Source organism: Poecilia reticulata, chromosome 2 (genome assembly GCF_904066995.2).
Source record: "Poecilia reticulata chromosome 2, P_reticulata-male-v2, whole genome shotgun sequence".
Taxonomy (NCBI): Eukaryota; Metazoa; Chordata; class Actinopteri; order Cyprinodontiformes; family Poeciliidae; genus Poecilia; species Poecilia reticulata.
The window spans coordinates 20,889,808-20,915,073 of record NC_088831.1 but is presented as its reverse complement, the minus strand read 5'-3'; the positions used below and the strand labels follow the sequence as shown (position 1 = coordinate 20,915,073).

At 40.4% G+C, this 25,266-nt stretch overlaps 1 protein-coding gene across 1 annotated transcript in view; it reads left to right on the top strand.

The window, feature by feature from the left end:
• Positions 1-21,467, top strand: part of zmym2 (zinc finger, MYM-type 2) — a 37,625-nt gene extending 16,158 nt beyond the window's left edge. The window contains exons 9-25 of the mRNA XM_008431806.3: positions 2,025-2,140; positions 2,531-2,650; positions 3,011-3,161; positions 3,402-3,574; positions 3,698-3,863; positions 4,642-4,670; positions 5,176-5,317; positions 5,552-5,673; positions 7,947-8,088; positions 8,219-8,365; positions 11,626-11,750; positions 11,831-12,011; positions 12,835-12,977; positions 14,309-14,423; positions 15,435-15,677; positions 16,564-16,705; positions 17,571-21,467. Of these exons, the coding sequence (XP_008430028.1) occupies positions 2,025-2,140; positions 2,531-2,650; positions 3,011-3,161; positions 3,402-3,574; positions 3,698-3,863; positions 4,642-4,670; positions 5,176-5,317; positions 5,552-5,673; positions 7,947-8,088; positions 8,219-8,365; positions 11,626-11,750; positions 11,831-12,011; positions 12,835-12,977; positions 14,309-14,423; positions 15,435-15,677; positions 16,564-16,705; positions 17,571-17,793 (2,480 nt within the window). The 3' untranslated portion in view covers positions 17,794-21,467. The remainder of the gene's footprint in view (positions 1-2,024; positions 2,141-2,530; positions 2,651-3,010; positions 3,162-3,401; positions 3,575-3,697; positions 3,864-4,641; positions 4,671-5,175; positions 5,318-5,551; positions 5,674-7,946; positions 8,089-8,218; positions 8,366-11,625; positions 11,751-11,830; positions 12,012-12,834; positions 12,978-14,308; positions 14,424-15,434; positions 15,678-16,563; positions 16,706-17,570) is intronic.
• The last annotated feature ends 3,799 nt before the right edge of the window (positions 21,468-25,266 follow it).

Sequence of the window (25,266 nt, the reverse complement as noted above, 5' to 3'; positions counted from 1 at the left end):
ATATTCAGAATTCCTAATTGCATTTTCTGAACCAGTTGAAAGAAAGTTTGTTGCTGTTTATTTTTACATGTTGCACCAAGATAATCAATTTATTGTCTTAGTTTCTTTATTTACTTTACTGTGGTTGTTATACTCCTCTTTGAACTGACTGAACAAATTAAAAGTTTTGTTTTTACATGTTTGACCAAACTTATGAAGCTATCGGTGTATTAAAATTATGTATTTGTTTGATAACTGGTGCAGAGTTATCAAACATACATTTGTAATTCAGTATATTTGTCTGAAAAAGTAAATTCAGCTGTGTTTTTATGCTAAACCTCACATATTGGTATTGGAAGTAAAAAAAGTGCATCGCTGCATCCTTAATCAGAATGCACACTTATCAGGATTTGACAAACTTTTGAACACTTAAGTTAAAAGCAGACTGCTTTAAGATCAGCTTTAATTGCATGTCTCAACATCTGGTGTAAAACACCAGTTAGTCAGGTTCATGTTTTTAAAGCTGATGGTAGAGAAGTTATCAGTTTGTTGAACATGGATTTGCTCTGTTCCTTATTCAGTATAAATAATAATGAATCAAAATGCTTGGGTCTCTGTTCAGGAACAGTAGTGTGAAAAATGGTTTGCCCCCTTCATGATTTCCATTTTTTATTTTGCATGATTGCCACACTTCAGTGTTTCAGTACAACAAACTAATTTAAGTATTGGTCAAAGACAACCCAAGTTGGCACAAAATGCGGTTTTAAAAGAAGGTGTTTATTATTAATGGAGCCTAATGACTGGTTGAGTCAACCTAAGCAGCAACAGCTGCAGTCAGACGTTTGTGATAACTTGCAGTGATTCTGTTCCAGCTGCTGTCCCTCATCTTTACTGAATAGTTCTAATTCAGGAGGGTTTTCAAGCTTTTTAAAAGTAATTTCAATAGCATTCAGGTAAGGACTTTGACTAGGCCACTCCAAAGTCTTCATCTTGTTCTTCTTCAACCATCCAGAGGTGTGTTAGGAGGCTGGTGTGTTTGGAGAACCAAAGTAAGTTTCAGCTTGACGTCACCTTCAGAATGTTCTCTTCTCTTCTTTTTTTTGTTTTTGTTTTTGTTTTGTTTTTTTTGTTTTGTATTGATAGAAAGCAGAATTTGTTTCTATTTATGACTACAGGTCTTCCAGATCCGGAGGCAGCAAAACGGCCCCAGACCATCACACTACCACCACCGTGTTGTAACACCGGTATAATGTAATGGGGCACAAACTCACAAAGATTCAACTATTTTTTTTCTCATCTGTCCTCTGAATGTTTTCCCAAAACTTTTGGGGATTATCAAGACGTGTTCTGGGGAAAGCTGAGCCCAGCCTTGACGTTCTTATTGCTCAGTAGTGGTTTTTATCTTGGAACCATGTTTGGCCTGAAGCAAGTGAGGCCTGCACTTCCCTGGATGATGTTGCTGGGTCTTTATGACCTCTTGGATGAGTCATCGCTGCGCTCTTAGGGTAATTTTAGTCGGGGAACCACTCTGGGGAAGCTTCGCCACTGGTCCATAATTTCTCCATGTGTGGACAGCGACTCACTGTGGTTCCCGACGCCATAGAAACGGCTGTGTGACCCTTTCCAGAGTCATTTTGGTTACTTTCTTCCTCGTTTGTTCCTGAATTTCTGCGGATCTTGATGTAATGTTTAGCTTTTGAAGAGACAATCACTTTCTCACACAGGGGAGGTTTTGAGTTTTTCCTCCCTTAAAAATTGTTTTAAAAACTGTATTTTTTTTTTTGCTTACTTGCGTTTCTTTTGACTAATATTTAAATTGGTTTGATGTTCTGAAACACTGAAGTGTGACAAACATGCAAAAAAATAGAAAATCCGGAAGGAGGCAAATACTTTATCTACACTACTGTATCTGCACTTTTTCATTATTTAACATAAATCAGTTGCAGTTTTTAATTTGTGAGTAGTAAATTGGTAAAATCAAATTCATGTATCAAGGGAGGCACAAAAATACAGTTAATGTTTTTTATACATTTTCTTTTGTGCAGACAAGGAACCTACATGTCATTTCTGTAAAAGAAGCTCTTTGCCGCAGTACCAGGCCACGCTGCCAGAGGGCGACATCCTCAACTTCTGCAGCTCCCAATGTGTTGCCAAGTTCCAGGTGAGAGCTTGAAACAAAAGATGCTTCTGCTGTGTTGATTCTGTAGATTAAAAGTAAAACAGCTCTTTGGTAGAGAGCTGTTTCTATTTATTAACATATTTCTATTTTATGTGTTTGTTTGGGTGCTTTGGGTTTTTACTTTGTTGGTGCATCTCAATAAAATAGAACATTGTTAAATTGTTTATATATTCCAGTTAATCAATACAAAGAGAGAAACTTTTATTATACAGATTCGGTAAACGGAGTGCAACATATTTAAGGAGTTCATTTCTGTTCAAGATATTAACCTACAATTTACAAAGGCAGGTTTGCACCCATATTAAGTCAGTTATTTAGTTTTTAGTTAAATGAAGTTTTACGCTTGAGCTTTTTGTTCTCCTTTCTTTACAGAACGCTTCCCTTCCGACAACCACCAACGGTCAGACGCCCCTCAGCAACAGCTCTGTCCAGCTGAAATGCAACTACTGCCGAGGAGCATTCAGCCTGAAGCCCGAAATTTTGGAGTGGCAGGTCAGACCGTCAGAAATGTCCCAAAGTAACCCGCTAGTTGTTGGACCACATTTTGGACAACAAAGGGACAACTAGCAGACATTCGATAAATGAGTTTTCACTTAATTTAAACATTTCTATCACTATTTTAAAAGTAGAACTGCTAAAAATGAGCCAACTCTTTCTTTAGAGTATAAACAATTTATCTAATATTTATTTAAAAGCATTTTCCAGTCACTACAAAATGACTTTGCTATCATTTTATTATGTAAATTTAAAGATGTAGGGAGAAAAAAAAGATTTTTATGACAAAACTAATCTGGACTTGAAATGGCTGCAGTAATATTGACATAAATGTGTGTGTGTGTGTGGTGTTTTCAGGATAAAGTCTATCAGTTCTGCAGTAAGACGTGCTGTGAGGACTACAAGAAGCTCCACTGCATCGTGACGTTTTGCGAGTACTGCCAAGAAGAGAAGACCCTTCATGAGATGGTTAAGTTCTCTGGCGTCAAGAGGCCCTTCTGCAGCGAAGGTACCGCCTCCGTTCTCCTCAAGGACTCTTAACAAATCCAGCTTTTCCTTGAGAGGTTGAAGTAGGTACAATCTGAGTGTTTTTTCTAAGCTGCTTTAGTGAAATCAGGTTCTTAAGCAGCTCCTTTCTCTTAATTTAAAGTCGTTAAGGTTTGAGTAAATCAAATTTTGTCTTTTTCATTTTTTTTCTTCATCCTGCATTTTTTTAATACACATATATATTTGTTTTCTGCTTCGCCAGGCTGCAAGCTGCTATTTAAACAGGATTTCATCAGCCGACTGGGGCTGAAGTGTGTGAGCTGCAACCACTGCAGCCAGCTGTGCAAAAGAGGCATCACCCAGCAGCTCGGTAACATGACCCGGGACTTCTGCAGCGAGGCCTGTGCCAAAAAGTTCAACGACTGGTACTACAAGGTCAGCTCTCTCCTGGAAAAAACAGTTAAACCTATTCACAGGCGCTTTGATTTGTTGGGGGGGAGAGGGAGGGGAAAAAAAAGGATGTTAACGTTCCGAAACGTTCCTCTGCTTGGCCACCAGGCAGCGCGGTGCGACTGCTGTATGGTTCAGGGAAACCTGACGGAGTCGGTGATGTGGAGGTCGGAGATGAAGCATTTCTGCGACCAGGAGTGTCTGCTGAGGTTCTACTGCCAGCAGAACGACCCCATCATGGTCACGCAGAAGGGACCAGAGAACACCACGCTGGGTACGGGCCGAGCCACTTCATGCATATTTTAGTAATCGATTACTCTAGTGATTATTTGATTAATTGATTTTAAAAAATGGCAAGTTCTGCAGATTTTTGATTTTGCCACTTTTTCATACAATATTAGAAATGCGTACATTAAGGCTGATCTGGCAGACAATTGTTTTTTTATGTTAAGTGCAAATTGTATACATTTTCTGTACGGTTTTGGCTCTGAGTGTGTTAGTTTTTAGAGTATGTATGCACCAGTTATCGATTACTAAATTAGCTGATTATTTCAATAATAGTTTCATTACATTTAATCTGATTAATGGTTTCAGTTAATACATTTATGTTTGTTTTTAGGGGAAGTTTAAGCCTTTCAACAAACTGCTTTGCCTCAGGATCTCTGGATATTTGGAGCATAAAGCTTCTTATTCTATGAACTTTTATTTGATGAGCTGTAGTCAGAATAGCTTTCAGGAAAAGTAGGTCATGGCAACAGATCTGGTATCTGTGTCACTCTGAAGGAACTCTCGGGAAAGTAACGGATGCATACAAAACTGCGAGTTTAGAAAAATGCAAAAAATACAAAACCAAACAAAAAATGAAGATCCCAAATCTCTCGTTTATATTTATTTTCCTAATATCCAACAAAACAAAACTATTGCTGCAAAAATGGAGGCGCAGGTACGTTAGTACTTGCACTTCATCTGAAGAAAAACTCAACGACTGAGCAGTCGGCTTGAAGAAATTAACTCTTTTTGAGGTCATCTGTTTTTTCCCTCCCTTCTCACAGGTCTAGATATGCACGCCGCAAAATCTGGGGTAAGTAAGAATGAATAAATAAAAATCAAATACTTTTCTTGAGAGCATAAAATTATTTGTAATGTATGACAAATCAAACCTTTCACACCTGTAGAAAAGCCTGTCGCAATATGCAGTTAATCAGTTAATGGCATAATAAATACAACATATATTTTTCAAGAGCAATTTTGTTTACGGAGGAAAATCAATTTTACTCATGCTTTCGGTTGTGTGTTTTTTATTTCTGTTTCATTTATTGTTTTTGGTTGTTTTGTTTCATTTTTGGATATTTAAAATATCTTTGCCTTCCAGTGTTAAGTGTTTGTTACAAAATGAAGTTTATTAGCCTTTGAGAGAACAAACTTGAGTTATTATGCCATTATTGTTAACATTGTGGTTTTGAGACCATTTTTAATCGTTTATGACAGTAATTACTGGGACAGTGTGTCGTTGTGACAGGCCTACCTGCAGACTAGCCTGTGCTGATTTCCGTTTACACTAACCTCTTCATTTTCTCTTATTTCAGCTGGTGAACCAGAGTGCTGTGGCGTACTCCAGTGGAGGACTGATCAGAGATGTGAAGAATAAAGCGGTGCTGTGCAAACCGCTCACCCTGACCAAAGCCACCTACTGCAAACCACACATGCAGAGCAAACATCTACAGACGGGTAAAATACGACGCAGCCAGTCGAACTTTGCCCTCATTTTGTCACTTTACCACCACAAACCCTAAAGGCTTGCAGCTGCATTGAGAGTAAACTGGGACTCTGCAAAGTGTTGAGGGTTAATATCAGCTACTGTTAGATCTGTAAATTATATTAAGTACAGGAAGGTTTGGTGTACTGTGACAAAATATGGGAAAAAGTAAAAATTATTTTTTAATTTTTTTTCTCTGTCTGCAGACGTAGATGACGGCGTGAAGAGGGAGTATATCCCCGTACCCATCCCTGTTCCCGTCTTCATCCCAATGCCTATGAACATGTACGCCCAGGTCACCCCCACTCCAGTCTCTATGCCTCTACCGGTGAGCTCCGTGTTTCATCAACGCATTCACTGTCAAAAGTAAACACACATGCACATGTTATGATGAAGCTGTTTCAGACAAAGTGAGGCCATTTATGGCCCTCTGAACAATTTGTTGATTCGTAGATTGGAACAAATCTGGCTTGTAAGCATAGATGGTTGATTCAGATGGACACTCATCTTTTAGGACAACTTTTTTATTTTTTACAGATAAATAACATCGTCTTAAAAAATATTAGGGACAAAAAATGGTTTTGCATTTATTAACTACATTTTTTTGCACTCATCTTACGTTTGGAGTAACTAGAACCACAAACGTCAACCTAATTTTTCTTGAAAGCCAACAATCAATCCAAAATGGAAAAGCTCTAATTGTGCAAGACCTATAAATACACTGCTCAAAAAAAATTAAGGGAACACTCAAATAACACATCCTAGATCTGAATGAATGAAATATTCTCATTGAATACTTTGTTCTGTACAAAGTTGAATGTGCTGACAACAAAATCACACAAAAATCATCAATGGAAATCAAATTTATTAACCAATGGAGGCCTGGATTTGGAGCCACACACAAAAATTAAAGTGAAAAAACACACTACAGGCTGATCCAACTCTAATGTAATGTCCTTAAAACAAGTCAAAATGAGGCTCAGTATTGTGTGTGGCCTCCACGTGCCTGTATGACCTCCCTACAACGCCTGGGCATGCTCCTGATGAGGTGGCGGATGGTCTCCTGAGGGATCTCCTCCCAGACCTGGACTAGAGCATCTGCCAACTCCTGGACAGTGTGGTGCAACGTGACGTTGGTGGATGGAGCGAGACATGATGTCCCAGATGTGCTCAATCGGATTCAGGTCTGGGGAACGGGCGGGCCAGTCCATAGCTTCAATGCCTTCATCTTGCAGGAACTGCTGACACACTCCAGCCACATGAGGTCTAGCATTGTCCTGCATTAGGGGGAACCCAGGGCCAACCGCACCAGCATATGGTCTCACAAGGGGTCTGAGGATCTCATCTCGGTACCTAATGGCAGTCAGGCTACCTCTGGTGAGCACATGGAGGGCTGTGTGGCCCTCCAAAGAAATGCCACCCCACACCATTACTGACCCACTGCCAAACTGGTCATGCTGAAGGATGTTGCAGGCAGCAGACCACTCTCCACGGCGCCTCCAGACTCTGTCACGTCTGTCACATGTGCTCAGTGTGAACCTGCTTTCATCTGTGAAGAGCACAAGGCGCCAGTGGCGAATTTGCCAATCCTGGTGTTCTCTGGCAAATGCCAAGCGTCCTGCACGGTGTTGGGCTGTGAGCACAACCCCCATCTGTGGACGTCGGGCCCTCATACCATCCTCATGGAGTCGGTTTCTAACCGTTTGTGCAGACACATGCACATTTGTGGCCTGCTGGAGGTCATTTTGCAGGGCTCTGGCAGTGCTCCTCCTGTTCCTTCTTGCACAAAGGCGGAGGTAGCGGTTCTGCTGCTGGGTTGTTGCCCTCCTATGGCCTCCTCCACGTCTCCTGGTGTACTGGCCTGTCTCTTGGTAGCGCCTCTGGACACTACGCTGACAGACACAGCAAACCTTCTTGCCACAGCTCGCATTGATGTGCCGTCCTGGATGAGCTGCACTACCTGAGCCACTTGTGTGGGTTGTAGAGTCCGTCTCATGCTACCACGAGTGTGAAAGCACCACCAACATTCAAAACTGACCAAAACATCAGCCAGACAGCATAGGTACTGAGAAGTGGTCTGTGGTCCCCACCTGCAGAACCACTCCTTTATTGAGTGTGTCTTGCTAATTGCCAATAATTTCCATCTGTTGTCTATTCCATTTGCACAACAGCTGGTGAAATTGATTGTCAATCAGTGTTGCTTCCTAAGTGGACAGTTTGATTTCACAGAAGTTTGATTTACTTGGAGTTATATTGTGTTGTTTAAGTGTTCTCTTTATTTTTTTGAGCAGTATATTATATTTATTTCCTTCTGCAACAATTTACCAATTAAAAATCTGACAATTTTAATTTTAACATAATTAAATGAAAAAGGCACAAAAAATGTTTTTTTTTTTTGTTTGTTTTTTAAGAATGTTACAAAAGATGTTAAAAATTGTGCCCCCTCTCCCCCCCATAGTGCTTCCTCCTAACGACTCCTTTACGCTCATGGTAAAAAGTTTAGACACCACCGAAGGATAAATTTAAAAAATAAATCCTCCTGGACCTGGAAATATTCAAGGCGATCCACTTTTATTAAACCCTAAATCCTGCTCCTTCCAGGTTCCTGTGCCTGTGTTTCTGCCCACCACGCTGCAGGGGGCAGAACAGATTATTCACACCATGAAAGACCTGAAAAGCGAGGCGCCCTCTAGTACCGCAGAGGCAGCTGTGGTCGTTGTAGATGACGACGACGAGAAACCAGGTGAAAGTCTGCCGAAATGTGGCGAGTCGTACGTGGCTTTGCTGAAGCGCCGACATTCAGAAACAAGTCAGCTCAATAAAACCTGTCGGAAGTGTCGACGGTAAGAATCTGCCTGGTTTGAACGTTTCAGATGTGAAGCCGTTGGCGGTGAAGAGAGAGAGCGTTAAGGAGGAATCCTCCAGCTGTGGCTCCAAAAAAGAGGAGAAGATGGAAGAGGAGGAGGAGGAGGATGAAAAGTATGAGCCCGACCTGGACCTAGAGGCAGACTTCCCTCAAGGTAAACACCGTCCTGACATTTTATATTAAGCATCCATACATTTGTTGCATTCTTAATAACCATAAAGATATAATTCACACACATGTAGTCAAAGTTTGCATTCGAATAAACATTTAGGTCAGGAACAAATGACCAACCAGATAAACAATCGATCCTAATACAACAGACAAAAGAAGGAAACGAAACAAAACACTATTGACTATTTTAGTAATCGATTAATGGTTAATTGGCGTTTGCAGAGTCAAAAAAGGCCCTTTGTTAAAAGAACAACACAGTGAGAGCTGTAATTAATCCAAAACTATACACACAGAAAAACCACGTTTTGCACAGCATTTCAAAGCACCGTAGTTGTTTTAATACTCTTATCAACGGCAAACTGTTACCGAGTTCATCAGTCTGAATCATTTGAACATTCGGCCTGTGCAACAATCAACACATTGTACCTAAAATGCCGTTCTGTCACCATCATGGTGTCGTCCAAGCTCCAGGAGTCGCTTTAATTCAATCTGAACCATTACTCTGTTCTGTTATCTCACTTCTTGCGTCACATTTTTGTCTGCAGAGGAAGAACTGAAGCTTTAGCCCATTGCGGCTTGTTTGTTTATCCGGATTTATCCCGTTAGCTGTCGGGTACATGGACCGATACGGCCAAAAAAAATTAAATCTTAGTCTCTGAGGTCCGTGATGATCCTCTCACTGACCGTCCCTGTTTTAGTTTGTTACTTAATAGAGCTTTTATCTGGCGCCATCTGAATCTGCAGCTTTCTGGTGGTTCAGTTCAACAGCTGAGACAAATATTTCTCCCTCTGTGGGTTTTTTTTTTCTTTGAGGCTCATGTTTTTAAGGTTTGGATTTTGTCAAGGGATTTGGAAAACTGCATGAGTTGTCTCATCATCTCGCTTTGTATTTGGGTGTGAAAAACTTTTCTTGCTGTGTAATTGAAGGTTTATTGGGTTATCTTTGACAGTCAGTCCCTGATTGCTCACATACAGGCAATCATGATTGCCTGTATGAAAAATAAAAACCACAAATTCCTCGATTTAGAAGGCAGCATTACTTAGAACAGAACAGCAGATTTTAAATAAGCAAAAAAAACATTGGAGCGTCTTTAATGACAGATGTCAAGGTGTGCCCTATTACACTAAATAAACGCAGATGAAAGTCGTAACCTGGATTTGAAAGGCAAAATGTTAGTCAAGTTTTTTTGTATAGAAGTTCAAAGAGCTTTAGGTAACAAACATCATCCAGCCACCAATTAGGAAATGAGCAATACAGTGGGGAAAATAAGTATTTAGTCAGTCACCAATTGTGCAAGTTCTCCCACTTAAAAAGATGAGAGAGGACTGTAATTGACATCATAGGTAGACCTCAACTATGAGAGACAAAATGTGAAAAAAAATTTGAGAAAATCATTTTGTCTGAATTTTAAAGAATTTATTTGCAAATAATGGTGGAAAATAAGTATTTGGTCACCTACAAACAAGCAAGATTTCTGGCTGTCACATACCTGTAACTTCTTTTTTAAGAGGCTCCTCTTTCCCCCACTCATTACCTGTATTAATGGCACCAGTTTGAAGTCGTTAACAGTATAAAAGACACCTGCCCACAACCTCAAACAGTCACACTCCAAACTCCACTATGGTGAAGACGAAAGAGCTGTCGGAGGACACCAGAAACCGAATTGTAGACCTGCACCAGGCTGGGAAGACTGAATCTGCAATAGGCAAGCAGCTTGGTGTGAAGAAATCTACTGTGGGAAAAATAATCAGAAAATGAAAGACCTACAAGACCACTACTAATCTCCCTCGATCTGGGGCTCCACGCAAGATCTCAGCCCATGGGGTCAGAATGATCACAAGAACGGTGAGGAAAAATCCCAGAACCACAAGGGGGGATCTAGCGAATGACCTGCAGAAAGCTGGGACCAATGTTACAAAGGCTACCATCAGCAACACACTACGACGCCAGGGACTCAGATCTTGCAGTGCCAGACGTGTCCCCCTGCTTAAGCCAGTCCATATCCAGGCACGTCTGAAGTTTGCTACAGAGCATTTGGATGTTCCAGAAGAGTATTGGGAGAATGTCATATGGTCAGATGAAACCAAAGTAGAACTATTTGGTAAAAACACAACTCGTCGTGTTTGGAGGAAAGTGAATGCGGAGTTGCATCCAAAGAACACCATGCCTGCTGTGAAGCATGGGGGTGGCAACATCATGCTTTGGGGCTGTTTCTCTTCAAAGGGACCAGGACGACTGATACGTGTAAATGAAAGAATGAATGGGGCCATGTATTGTGAGATTTTGGGTGCAAACCTCCTTCCATCAGCAAGGGCAATGAAGATGAAACGTGGCTGGGTCTTTCAGCATGACAATGATCCCAAGCACACTGCCAGGGCAACAAAGGAGTGGCTTCGTAAGAAACATTTCAAAGTCCTGGAGTGGCCTAGCCAGTCTCCCAATCTCAACCCCATCAAAAACCTTTGGAGGGAGTTGAAAGTCTGTGTTGCCCGCCGACAGCCCCAAAACATCACTGCTCTAGAGGAGATCTGCATGGAGGAATGGGCCAACATACCAGCAACAGTGTGTGCCAACCTTGTGAAGACTTACAGAAAACGTTTGACCTCTGTCATTGCCAACAAAGGATATACAACAAAGTATTGAGATGAACTTTTGTTATTGACCAAATACTTATTTTCCACCATTATTTGCAAATAAATTCTTTAAAATTCAGACAAAATGATTTTCTCAAATTTTTTTTCACATTTTGTCTCTCATAGTTGAGGTCTACCTATGATGTCAGTTACAGGCCTCTCATCTTTTTAAGTGGGAGAACTTGCACAATTGGTGACTGACTAAATACTTATTTTCCCCACTGTAAATATTATATTTTGTTAAATATCGTCATCAAAATCATTAAGCAAATATAAATAAAATATATTAACGTTCCAGTTAAGAATCACAGGCAGCTCTAAACTTGTGCGTTTTCAGCCTTGATTTAAAGGAGCTCAACATTGGAGCAGTTTTCTGGAAGTTCAGTGGAGAACAAGAACTGAATGCTGCTTCATGTTTGGCTCTGGGGACGCAGAGTAGAAACCCAAATGTTTGCAGCATGATGGGAAAACGGTTTGGCCTTACCGTCAGGCTCTTTCAGAAAGAAGTGTGAAGGATTTTCCTAACTGGTTCCTCGTTGTAACTCATTTCTGCATTTCTAAACAAACCGGTGAATAATTCAGCCGGTCTTTTGTGCGTACCGTCCTCAGCGTCGGATCCCGTCCCGGTGCTGGAGGGAATGGACGAGGACATGAGCTTTTCTCTGCCTCCGGTCCTGGCAGAGGAGAACGAGGAGCTGCAGGAGTCTACGCCTCGACCTCGGCCCAGAAGACTGGTGCGTTCAGACGCGTGAAGGTAGCCGTGTTATCCTGCAGCTCGGCACGCAGCCTGATGACTCTAACGCTTCTGTTCCAGGGGAATAAAAGGCAGGCCGTGGAGGACCTGCCTTCGTCCTCTCCGTCACGTCCAAGCAGCAACTTGGAAGGAAGGTCGCTGCCCCTCAAGTCTCGCTACGGCATCAACGCCTGGAAACGCTGGGCGCTGTCCCTCTCTGACCAATCAGAAGACACCAAAGAAAAGGATACCTCCAAACCAAGTGAGCTGAACCCAGACGTGGAGAATATGAATGAAAAAGTAGAATGCAGACCTAAAATGACTGGTTTAGAAAAAGGTTGTGTTGGTCTATTTCAGGATGCATGTTAATACTTCAACATCTCCACTTTACTGTTGATGTTGGCTTCAGTTCTGTAACGCCTACAACATGGGATTTTGATTCAAGTTTATATTTGATGAAATGGAAACCACACACAACCAAACCTATACATAAAATAGACGATGAAGCTGATCCCGACCATTTGTGTTAAATAAAATCAAAGATTGGATCCTGGCTGTTTTCACGGCGCATCGGGATCATCGCTCTGAATTTGTTTCATAGGATTTTTCTCCACTGTGGAGATTGTGTGGGATTTATTCGGTTAACAACGGTGGTTATTCTGTTGTAAGCACATCTCAACAGTCCTGGAGACGTACAGAATGAAAATGATTTTCTGGCTCAACAAAATGGTGGGACTGCAGTCTTTTGGAGCAGCACTTCAACTTGTGTTCAGCAAAGGACGGCTATGAAATCACCTCCCAGATGATGAGCCCAGTGTTTTATCATCAGAGCCATGTCATTTAGCTATGTTTATTTTGTCAGAACATTAGTTAACTCACTCATGTTTGTTGCTTTTTGCTGTAGCCTCCCTCCTCTGACGCATAAACACTTAGAGACTTGGAGAACTTTCCTGGTTGGTCCTCAAGGAATCTACAAAGTTACTGAAGACGTCTTACTTTAGATGACATGCATTACTTTGATTATATTGATCCTCCCCTGTTCCAAAGTTTATTTGCAGCTAAGAGCCTGTTTGCGTGTCTTGCAGCTCGGTCGAAAAGCAACCTGTTGTCGTTGAACGCAGAGGAGCTGAACTCAGCTCTGTCCCGATTCGTCAGAGAGGCGTGCCGCCCAAATGGGGAGCGCTACTCTCCAGACAGCATCCTCTACCTCTGTCTGGGAATTCAGCAGGTCAGTGCACTGAAATGTTTACCGCCAGATCCCACGAAGCTTCAGCCAGGCTTCCAGTTCACGTGGTCACGCACGTGAACTGCAATTCGTCAAAATGACTGACATCCAGATAATATAAACGGTTAGATGGAAAACATTTGGTTAATGCACCTCCTGCACTAAACATCCATGATAATGCACAGGGTTTATTTTCATTTCTTCTTCTGGAAATTAGAGTAAATTGTGCCAGAAGACTTTTTCAATGCTGTTTTCATGTCGACTGCTTTCACCGGTTGTGTAGACTCTTCTGCTTTCCCAAAGTTATGCTTTTGGGTTAATCCACAAAAAACAATCATTCAAGGCTTCATGTTTGTTTTTTTTCTAAATACGATCATATGAGCTTTTTAAGCAGATTTTACTTTTTGAGAAATATGAAAATCTAACTTGAAGAGTTGCATGTCGGTTTAGGCAGCTGGTGGAAAACTCAAGATTTCCTCTCCCATATAAAATAAAATGTTATGTTACTCTGCAGGCCAGCAACAAACTTGAACTGAACTTTTATTTATTTATTTTTTATACAGTGACTGCTTGTAATGTAGTTTATTTTATATTTTTTTGTTGATTTATTTTTTTGTGAAAACACTTTCATGTGGACGTTATTCTTTTACCTTTTATACTATAGACACAATCCAGAAAATGCCATTTACATAATCAGCAAAGGTTCTTAGTTTCTGTTTTTTATTTTTTAAGCAATCTTTATCAGCAAATACCTAGTCTGATCAAGTGTATAATTTAACAATTTTTCTAATTTTTGTAGCAACTGTAACAAAATAGGGCAAACAATTAAATTCTACAATCTTTAAAATAAACGTAAAACATTAAAATGGCTTTTACTGACGTGGCTGATCTGTTTTCGGAGGTAGGAACCGAGTTTAGGGTGAGTGTTTCCAGTAGGACAGGTTTCAGTGGTGCACAGCCTTTTCCCTCGATCAGAGAGCATGGCTGCTGAGAGGAGGAGCACGGTTTTATCTAAACTCATCACATGTCGGAGTTTTCTGGCAGAAAAATGTAAGATCTGACTTTAGAGGATATTTATTCAAGTTTTGTTAAACGTTTCTAGAATAATTTAGTTGAAATGCTTTAGTCTTGGACTTGCAGTTAAAATGTGGTGATGTTATTTCTTTAAGTGAACTTGATGTGTCCGATGATTATATCCATTGCTGTTCACATCCTGACCATCTGTGATGTTGACCTTTTGTTTCTGAGGACACTAAAGCTTCATCCCCAGACGGCCTCCATGTTTATCCTCTGTACTGACATGAGCTTTTCTTTCTCTCCTTCTCTATTTGAAGCATCTTCACGCCAAAGGCCGGAAGGATGATCTGTTCAGCGACCCGTGTTACCAGCAGTTTGGAGAGGAGCTCAATAAGGTGCTCAAGGACTGGCAGCCCAGTGTGCTTCCTGATGGTAAGAGGAGCTGAACTCACAACCTGCAGTTTTTAAACGCAGCTAGAGCACGTGTCAAACCTGAGGCCTGGGGGCCAAATCCGGCCCCACCATTTCCTTTATGTGGCCCCTAGACTCCAGAAGGACGAATGAATGAAATTTTCTAGAGAAGTTATGTGATTAAATATAATTTTATCAATCAAATCAAAGCAGCTTTTATCAGAATAATGGTAAATTACATCAGTCAGGCCCTCCAGATTTTTTGCAGTTCCACGAACACAGAAAATCACGCAAATCATTAAACCCCTGCACTTTCTTTTTCCCCCACTAATGTGTAATTGAGATCATAGCAATTTACTTTTTTTTTTTTTTACAGAAATGGGACAAACTTGTATGAGAATTAAGTCGAAATAATACAAGAATTTTACGACTTTATTCCTGAAATATGACTTAATTCTCGAAACATTATGAAGTTGTTCAACTTTATTCTTGTAATATTGTGACTTTTGGCTCGTATTTTTATTCATTTTAATCTTAATACTGCCCTAATATCTTGTAAGTTTGAAAAGATGTTTCATTTTTAGAAGTATCAAATGCAGACGCAGCTGTTTATAGATATTTGAACCGTTCGGTTGAACCGTAGTTGGTTCTGTCAATACTTTGAAGACATTCATGATGTTGATGTGACCCGACGTGAAAATGTGATCCACGTCCTGGAGCCAGAGGCTATCAGTCGAACATGTGAAGCTGCATCTTTGCATGGCGCCTGGAAACAACATCATGTCTCACTGATAACACAGTGACATGGTGAAGTGGCAGCATGGCAGGACGCAGGTGTTCCTGTCAGCAGCAGCAGCAGCCGGCCGCACAGAGGCTCATGTCCAGTGATTATAACCTTTCTGCTGTTCACATCCTGATGCTCTGTGATTGCATTTTTGAAGTTATATGAGGACATGAGGGGGTTCCTAGTCTGTCGCACGGCGACCGTAGGCTCCTTGCAACGCTTACCGGAGTGCTTTGTGCTGCGTTCAGGCTCGCTGTGGGGTCGGGTGGAGGAGCAGAGCCTGTGGAGCGGTCGGCACCTCGGGGAGCAGAGTCCGGCCTCCCTGCTCCGCTCACTGGTCTACCTAAACACCAAATACTTTGGCCTGCGCACCGTGGAGCAGCACCTGCGCCTCTCCTTCGCCAACGTCTACGGGCCCGACACCATCCATCCTGTCAGCAAGGAGCGCAGCGTCTGCATCCGCGTGCCCTCCATCTCTCAGGATCACCACGGTAACGCAGCTACCCATGTCGGCTTTCTATCAATTTCTTATGGAATTGGATGATTTTTTTTTTTTCTAAATCAATATGGTTTCAATACCAAGTTAACAGCTGGTTTAAGACTTCTTTAAACTTTATTTTTATTTTTTTTATTTATTTTCTAGAATGTGATTGTTTCCTAATAAGGCAAATACGTCTGGTGCTTCACTGCAAAAACACAAAATCTTACCAAATATCTTATTACACTTGAAATAACGGAGAACTAACTCACAAGTAACTTTCCAGCAATATATCAGAGCTTGTTTTAAGTAATTCCTTAATATTAAATCTACAAGCTCCACTTTTTTTACTTATAAAAAGACATTTTTTTCCCCATGTCATAAGTGAAAATATCTACCAGATTTTAGTGTTTTTTCCATTAACATTAAGGAATTATTGACTTAAAACAAGCTGAAAAGTTACTTTTAAGTTAGCTTCATCTTACTTCAAGTAGACTAAAATATTTTCTATAAAAACTAAACCAATTATACTAAGATTTTGTGTTTTTGCAGTGTGTGAGACGTGTTGTAAATTCAAAGAAATTAATGTTTTGGTTTTTCCGTTAAGCGTTTTATTCTCATATTTTATCTTCACACACTGCCACTGAGAAAACATTGATGTTCATGTTTCTTATATAAAATGGGTAAACACTTATCAACATTTAGAACCATCTGAAATAAACAAAAATATCTGGACTTCCTAAAATGTAATTTTTACCAAGCAACTCTTTGCATATCTCTACCAGGATATTATTTTTTATGTTTTATTGCTTCTTCTTGGGTGTTTTCCTCTTTCAGAAGAGATCTCTGTTCTATGTTTCACTGCCGTTCCTTTCTAAATGCTGTATTTCTACGCTCAGGTGAAGCACAGACAGAATCTAGGAGAAGGAAGCGCAAGCAGGCCGAGGTCAAACGGGATGAAAACGAGGCGGGCCACCCGCCTGTCCGCTACCCGGTAAAGAAGCACGAGTGTCGTCTCTACGAGCTCTACAGATCCAAGTGGTAAACACACTTTGATTATTCTTGTAGTTATGCATTTTAGCTGCAGCATAAAAAATCAAAATCCCATTTAAATCACTTACCTGAGATTTAAAGTTAAAATAGAAAAGTGTTTGTGTTGATTTATGAGCATCAGATCCCTTTGATATGATTGTGTAAAAATTCAATATCACAGTATTTACAGAAATATGAAAAATATAAAGGATGTAATATAATCTCATTTTATCGTTTTTCAAAGTAAAGGACTCAGAAAACTTGAGGAAAAATTAGAAAAAATAAATGAAACAATAAAAATAATCTAATACAATTTTAAGCAGAGGATAACAAAAAATTATAATCTTATATATATTTTAATAATTACTATAAAATATGTTAAAATAACTGAATGTTATTTGACATTCTGATTGACTGCTGGTCAAATTTATGGTTTTAGATGGTATTTATGCTAAACCAATGTAATAAGTATTGAAAATACAGAATAAAAATGTGAAAACTTTCTAAAAGTTGATATTTTCTTAGCTTCGCCTGTCTGCAAAGAGGGGCCCCCGGACGGTAACTCATGCTGTTTGAGAGCCCCGGTTTAAAACGGACAGAAATAGCCTTAAAAAATCTGATCAAACAAACATGGAGTCCAATAAAACTTGGTCAGTCCTGTGATTAAAACTCTTTGCTGTTCACATCCTGAACTTTATGTTGACTGGTCAAAGATGAGGACTGAAAGTGTGGCTTCATTTAGAGTTTCTTTTAGACTAGATTTGTTTTGTCGTCCTCTAATGTCTCTTTCTTCACTTCTACCCTAATCCTTCCTTCCTTCATCCTCCCACCCCATTTTGTCTTCTCTCCTCCTCCGTTTCTCCCTCCTGTCCAGTCCGCCTTTGCTATGGGAGCGCCTCGACGTCTTCTACGTCCAACCGGACCCGGCCTGCAGCTCCGGCGACCCCGTCTGGTTCAGCTCCACTCCGCTGGAGCGTCAGATCCTTGAAAGCCTCCTGACCAGAGTCCTCCTGGCCAGAGACATTTACACAGACAAGCCACTCCGGGAGGAAGAGGAAGACGAGGAGGAGCGCGGCGAAGGAGCCGCAGGAGAGTAGTACCCGCTTTCGGACTCCCGCTCAGAAACCCGACGAGAGCATTCGGGGGGGTAATCTAGTTGTGCGTTGTCCCCTTCACCCGTCTCTTTTCCTCGTCTCTTCACCGACTCCGGTGACTTACTGTTTCCTCCTGGTGAGGGACGCCCATGGCGAGCAGAGGAAGCTTACAGCGGCCTAGGCTTCTGCCTCAAACAGGAAGTCGGAGGTTGAAGCCTTTGATTTGTTTGTTTGTTTGTTTGTTTGTTTTTTTGTTTTTGTTTTAGAGGAAAATGACGGCCACGTAGGTGAACCGAGACGAGTGAAGTGAGCCGAAGCTCGTTCTTACCTTCAAACACCCCAAAAAAAGAGGGGGAAAAAAGGTTAAACGGACGGTGTGGATGTGAAGGGATATCAGGATGTTGTTTCCAAAACATGCAGATTTTAGTTCTCAGGCCAGCAGCTCAAACACAGGAATATCTCAGTCGTCCCCTCCTCAGGCCGCCACTCTAAGAAACCAGGAAATCCCTCATCACATTCGCGTCCTTTTCACTCTCACCAGATGGAGAAAGTAAAGCAAAAAGTACCGCAGCCTGACCCCACGGGGGAAACGCCATCCTTTTGTTTAAATGTCAATCTCTTACTTCAGCAAGTTACGAGTCTAGTTTAGTTACAAACATCAGTCCGCTTTGCATATCTGAGTTTAATTTTCTCGATTCTGAAACAAATTTGTTTGAATTTTGGTTCCTTCGTGATAACGCTGTGAGGGGAGCGGGTCGGCGTTCTCCAAACGGTTTTATGCAAAGGAGAACATCAAATTCTGAGTTTTTCAATCCCACTTGGTTTACTGTTAATGCATTCATGCTAGAACTCCACTTGAGAGAATAACATCTTGTTGGTTCACCATTACACAGACAGCGATTTGTTGTGATTATTATGCCAACACATGCACAGTATGCTGTATCCAGCGCTCAGAGATAGTTTTATTTATATTAGAGATGCACCGATCAGATATTTCGTGGCCAGTTTCTGATGTCCAATTTTGGAAAGTAATAACCTGATACCAGTTTTAGTCATTTCTTTAAAATCCATTATTAAAAACATTTCTTTTTTTATTTCTACTTCTTGACACCAAATTTATAGTAAAATGTCTAATAAAGAAATCAGGCCAAAGTTACACAGCTTGTGCTCTCCATCACTTAATATCTACATTTAAAGCTTTTGGGTCTGATGCATCTATAAACTAAAAACCCTTTTAAAAAGATTGACTATTGCCTATTTATTTTATTTTCTATATTGAACATGCAATATGCACCATCTCAAAAGACAAAATAATTTTTTTTAATATTACACAGTGCATTCAAAATAATTTAATTCTCCACATTAACATCTGAGAGAAAAGGCCTGTATGTTTTCATTGAATTGTTTTCTCATTTATAGTTGACGTGAGCAAACAAGATGTCTTCTGTCATCAATTATTTATACAAGGAGCAGAGGTGACGTCACACCGTGTGAGGGAGAGAGCAGTCAACGTTACACAGCTCCGGGGTCAAAACATTCCACCGTTTGAAAACAAATAGAAAATTAATAGTTGACATTTTAAACCTACTTTAGGTAGGTTTAATTTTCTGCTTGAGCTGCTACAATCCTCTTTAAAAGGATAAAACTGCAACACCTTTAGCTTCCTGTTAGCATTGCTAAAAAAAATGAACACCTGGAATGTTTTCTAGAACCTTCAAACATCCTTTGCGCTTCCTCTGACTACTTTTCTTTTTAAATAAAGCCGTACTATGTCATTCTGTAGCAGCTTCCACAGAAAAGAGCTGCTTGGTTTTTATGTGGTGCGTTTACTGACGGGGAAAAGAATGGATTGTTAGCTTCCGGCTGGTTTAGAGTCGATGAATGAGTGAAATCGGCCTGTTATTCCAGCAACCAGACAATTTCTTGGTGCATCTCTAATATTCTGTCCGTGGTTCTCTTAAACTGTACAAGGGGACTGGTTTAATTATCAACAGAAGAGGAAACCAGATTTGCACATCGCGATAGACGGTCAAAATCGACGCCACGAGAAACTCAGAAATGCCGAATTTAAATATCAGAGCCAGATTTTTTAGTTTAAATTTAATTAAATTATCTTAACTTCAGAATGTCCAATTGGCTAAACTCGTCTGTGAAAAGCGAAGGGAGTAAAAGCATTTGCTCAAACTAGCATCGCTAACACAAGGCCAACTGAACGGCGTTTTCTGTAGCGATCGACTTGCGTTGACGCTTGGACAAAGAGCTACTGTCTACATTTTTCCCAAGAAAAATGTCTTTTTCTTGGGGAAAAAGACATTTTCAAGAATGACTTTAAGACATTCTTGAGAAAGGTCTTTAGAAATCAGTTAAGTTTTTTTTTTTCCCAGGTAAAAAGAAAGAAACCAAGTCGTCAGGATGACTTTGAGGACACGAATGCTTGAAAATCAACAATGTGATGTTCTATCATGTGTTGTTTCACTTCAGGTTTCTGCACACTCTTTAAAGGTGGTGTTACAAAGTCTTCTTGTTTGTGTTTTTTTTTTTGTTTGTTTTTTTTAAAGTTGTATAGCCTCTGCATCGACTAGGCTGCCTTAACTTGCCTCCCAACGCCACCTGAACGCAGCAGAGCGCCGATCCCAGGACAGATCGGACCGCCTGCGGTTCAGGAGGCGGGTCTACCTTCCAACATGCTGTGTCTCTATTGGTTCACCCTCACTCGTGTGATGTAGCATTACCAGAGTACCGAACCCAGACTGTGTGTCATAAACGCGTCCGATTCAGGTTGGTTATCTCGCGCATCGTCAACACAGGAAAAAACTGCAGCTTGCAAACTTGCAGGATTAAAAGTGTCTCTAAAACTTATTTATTCCTTATTTTTGTTAATGTGTTGGGATTTTGCGGCTTTTCTTTTTCACCTTGTTGTCACTCATTAGTTGCTGCTGTCTGTCCTGCGGTGGTGAAGGATCCCGTGAAGCATGAAGGAGGAGGATAGTTTGAGTACGGAGCACTTCTTTCCAAGTCTCCCATTTTCCTGACTTTTTATTTTTTTTATTTTTTTTTAATAGACGTCTAGTACTGCAAAGTAAAAACTTTTTTGTTGTAGCAAATTATTCATTGAATATTTTTTATTCAAAACAGTCGAGTTAGACCGTTTTGTTTTTTTTTCTACTTGTCTCTTAAAGGTTTTTTTTGTTTTGTTTGTGGAGCTAAAACTCTCAGACTTCAGGCTGTTTCTCCTGTTACGTCAGACTTGCCTTGTGTGCGTATTCCCAGTCGCTGCTTCCCTCGGACCGTGACGTTCTCCGAAGAACAGATTGTGTTTAGAGGTCTGGATCTGCAGTGAACACACACACACTATGGCGGTGTATTCCCCAGGGAGATTATTGGTCAGGTGGCTCCATGCAGCTTAAAAATCCAAACATTCAAATTTTCAGAGGAAACCATTTAACCAGACTGATTTATTATTATTTTTGTTTTTTCCTTGCTGAACTGAGAGGCAACAACCAAACCTGCCACTGGTTTGGCCCTACAGTACACGCTGTGGCTGGCTTTAATGCCTAATGTGAATGTGCCTATCTGTATATAGTGAAAGTGAGTGATTGTGACCTGAATCCGATGCTATGTGTATGGGCTGTTCTGCCAATACGGTTATGTTTAATAAATGATTTCCTTTTTTCTAACCAGACTTGTTTGTGATGCTGTTTCAGGCGTCTGCTTACTTATCACTTTTTAACTTTTAGTTTTGGTTGGGAGCACAAGTTCCTTTTTAAATTCATTGAAGTTGGTTTGCGTCTTTGGGGCACATTTGAGTGAAAATTAGTTTTTATTTCCACATGTGTGTAATTGTAGTAATTTAGACTCTAAAGTTTGACTGCTGATGTTGCTTTAAAAGTTAATGAAAATAAATAATTTAGGAAAAATGTTCTGAGTAAATAATTTACAAAGTTTAAGAATGAATTGCTTCTCAAACATCCAGGGGACTGTGAACTCCTCCACAGGCAGAGAGGACGAAGAGGGGGTCCTCTTTGTTATGTTTTGACCTTCTAGGCCAGTGTTTCTCAACCTTTTTTGGCCCCAGCGTCCCCCCAGCCTTTATCCAGGTCTCTCTCTCCCCCCCCCCACCAAAGAATTTGCAGGCTACTTTGCACTGACCATTATTTTTTTATTACTACTATCACTATTGTAGATGTTTTTATTTTTATGCTTGTTTCTGTATTTATCAAGATAATTTCCCAGAGAACAAAAAAGTCATGGGGATAGAAATGATTTTCACAGGTGTCTACAAAAAATGCAATGAACATTCAAGTTAAAGTTGGTAGGCCTATCAGCAGCCAATCAGAGTGGAAAAAATATTCCTATTTTGTGCCATTTTCTAGGTGTTAAATATTCCACAAAATGACCAGATAAAAGTTGTACAACATGCCAGTTTAAACTGAACTATTTGCAAAATGACTGAGCTCTGCAACATTAAAACATGGATAGAACTGTAACTACATTAATCATAGCTCTTCTTCCCTTCAGTGTTTGTCATTTTGGTGGTGCAGCTCTGTGCTGCCTTCAGGAAAATGGGACATCAGAGTACCATCTATAAAATTTCACCCACATGGCATTTATTGTGCAAACCAGAGCTTTCAGTGGAAAAACAAAAGTTCCAGGTTCTTTTAATGCCTTACAAATACGAGACAGAAACATGGATTATATATTTATATAGACCTGTCTATTGATTATAGATTAATAGTTTTACTGGACAGAAATTACAAAGAACAAATCTGGTTCTTAATCAAATCCTAATAAGTCAAATTGAAAGTGTCAAGGTGTCATCAGCCTCATGACATTAACACTGACATGAAAAATAATATTGAAGAAATAAATGTATCAAATCTAAAAACATAAATAAGTGATCAGTTCTTTACTGTTATGGTCTGCAAGATATATTTATTCTCAGTACTAGATGTGGTCTCAACAAACCCATGACATTTCAACAATATTTTACCTTTTATCTGGTAATAGTGTCTATTTCTTGCCACACAGTCCTCTGTATTAATTATTGCTCAAAAGGTCTTGCCATACCAGTTTATTTCTCTATTTACTTTAGCTTCTTAGTTTCTTCTTGCATTTTGTTCTTCATTCATTTCCATTTAGTTTCCTTTGATTAGTTTTATCCTCTCTCGGTTTATTGCTATGTCCACTTTAGTTTCTTTCCTGTTAGATTTATTTTATCATTTATTGACCATCACTAATCTTCACTCATCACCTGCTGCGACGCCTAATCGTCATGTGTTTCACATCATGTGATTTTTCACTGTTCAGCGTCGAATTCTCTGTTTTTATGCCATAATTCACATCTAGCTCGTCGCTCCATTTTATGTCCCGCTTCTCCTGTTTCAGAGTTTTGCACAATGTGCGCGTCTTTTTTTTTTAAGCCCCGAAGGTGCAGGGCGGTCGGGAAGCGTATCGATGGGGAAAAGGCAGCTGACATAAACCTTTTAAAACAACGGAAACAATTTCTGCATTCTGATTATTGAAATTTAAAAGTGCTGTGTTGTTCTGTCACCCCCGTTTCATACCGGACCACTTACAGCACCAGTGTTAACGCTATAAAATGAACGCTCTCTATCGTGGTATCACCCATGGAGGGATTTCTTTATTTAAATGGGTTCATTTTTCAGAGGGATACACAGTGAGGGTATCGTGATTTTAGCTACCAGTAGCAGGAGAGTGGAGCTGCGCCAAGAAGCTAACAGAAGCTAACAAACACTGAATAGAAGAAGAGCTGCCATCGATACAGTTGCAGCCAAGCATGTTTTAATGTTACACAATACAGTTTTACCAAGTTGCTCAAAGTCTAAACTGGTATTGTTGTGCATTTATGGTGTAAAGTTTACCTTCGACTAAACGCCCCCCAAAGGCATCCCAGCGCCCCCCTTTAGTAAAAATGTCCGCCAGCGCCCCCTGTCGTCCTCTGAACGCCCCCTGGGGGGGCGGTACCGCCCACGTTGAGAACCGCTATTCTAGGCTATTGTGTCCCATTTTCACAAGGTGCTGGACGGACGCAACTGAAACAGTGAGTGTTATCTGGAAGATGACACAGTAGAAGAGGCCTGTCGCTGCCAGAACCGGGGGTGACCAGGCTCCGGGTCACGGTACGTAACCCTTCCTCCATCTTTAAGAGCCTCGTCCAACTTCTCAAGCTGCTGAGCAAGAAGAGGTTGGACCGTCTCAGGAGGCTTGAATCTTTTCATTTGTAGTTTCTTGTGTTGTAACATCGGCCATCGTCTGCAGCACCACGAAAACCAAGTTAAACATCCAACTGTCAAATACTAACATCTTCAACTCCAACAAAATTGGCGTCTAATGCTTGGTCCAGCTGAAATGTTTGGTTTATGCCGTTATTTATTTATGGTGTTTAAAGATATTAATAAAGTTTCCAGAGGTCAGGAAAGGTCAATGATACCACCCACATTTATGAAATCAAACCATACTGATGTCCATCAACTACAGTTGTGATACTTTTTTACTTTGAAAAGGTCAACCACAGAGACAGACTGGGGTACTGGTTGCCTTCTGTTGACCTTTGGAAACTTTTTTCATTAATATCTTAGTCGCACAAACTTTCAATACCAATTTCGTTTGATTTGGGTTATGTGAGGGAGAGGGCCTGGTTGACCTTTTGACCTTTAAGCTTTCATGAATATCTTCAAAACAAAAACAGCACAGACGTAGCAGAACTGGACCCCAATTTTGTTTGATTTTGCAAAAGTGGGGGCGGGGGATTGGTTGACATTTCGTGACCTCTGGAAATATTCATTATGTTTCTGACTGGCTCCCAGTCAAATTTATGAAGCTGCTTTGCACCTCAAGATAACCACATAGAGCAAAATTATTTTCGGATTTGTTTTGTGTAAATGCTGCTTTGCAACCTTCTGATTTTAATTCTTAGGCTTTTTTTTTTTTTTTTTAAGCAGACAATTTCTCCACAGCACGACTGCTGGACGCTTCCTTCTATCGTTTTCTTTTATTTCAGCTGTCGTGCTGTGGAGAAATTGTTTAAAAAAAAAAGCCTAAGAATTAAAATCAGAAGGTTACAAGGCAGCATTTACACAAAACAAATGTGAAAATGATTGAAAAGTCTCTTTCACTGCAGAACTCTGGATCCTGTGGACGAAGGAAAGTTCTGGTCCAGCTTTCTGCAGCAGAAACGTCAGAACAACAGGAAGTTCGAGGTAAAACGATGGCGCAGCAAATCCTCAAAAACGGTCTATTTTCAGGAATTGTCACGACTGGACTCCATTGACGTGAATGTGGTTTTGGGGCGTAGTTTTTCCGCTACTTATGTTGCCGTGGTTAATTGAAACGCCAACAGAAGTAACAGCTCACCTCACAGAAACAAGACATATTATTTGATACATATATTTATCAAATAAATTAAATGGGAAATAAACGCTTATTAGGTGTGAAACAACAGTCCTTTGCCTCGTT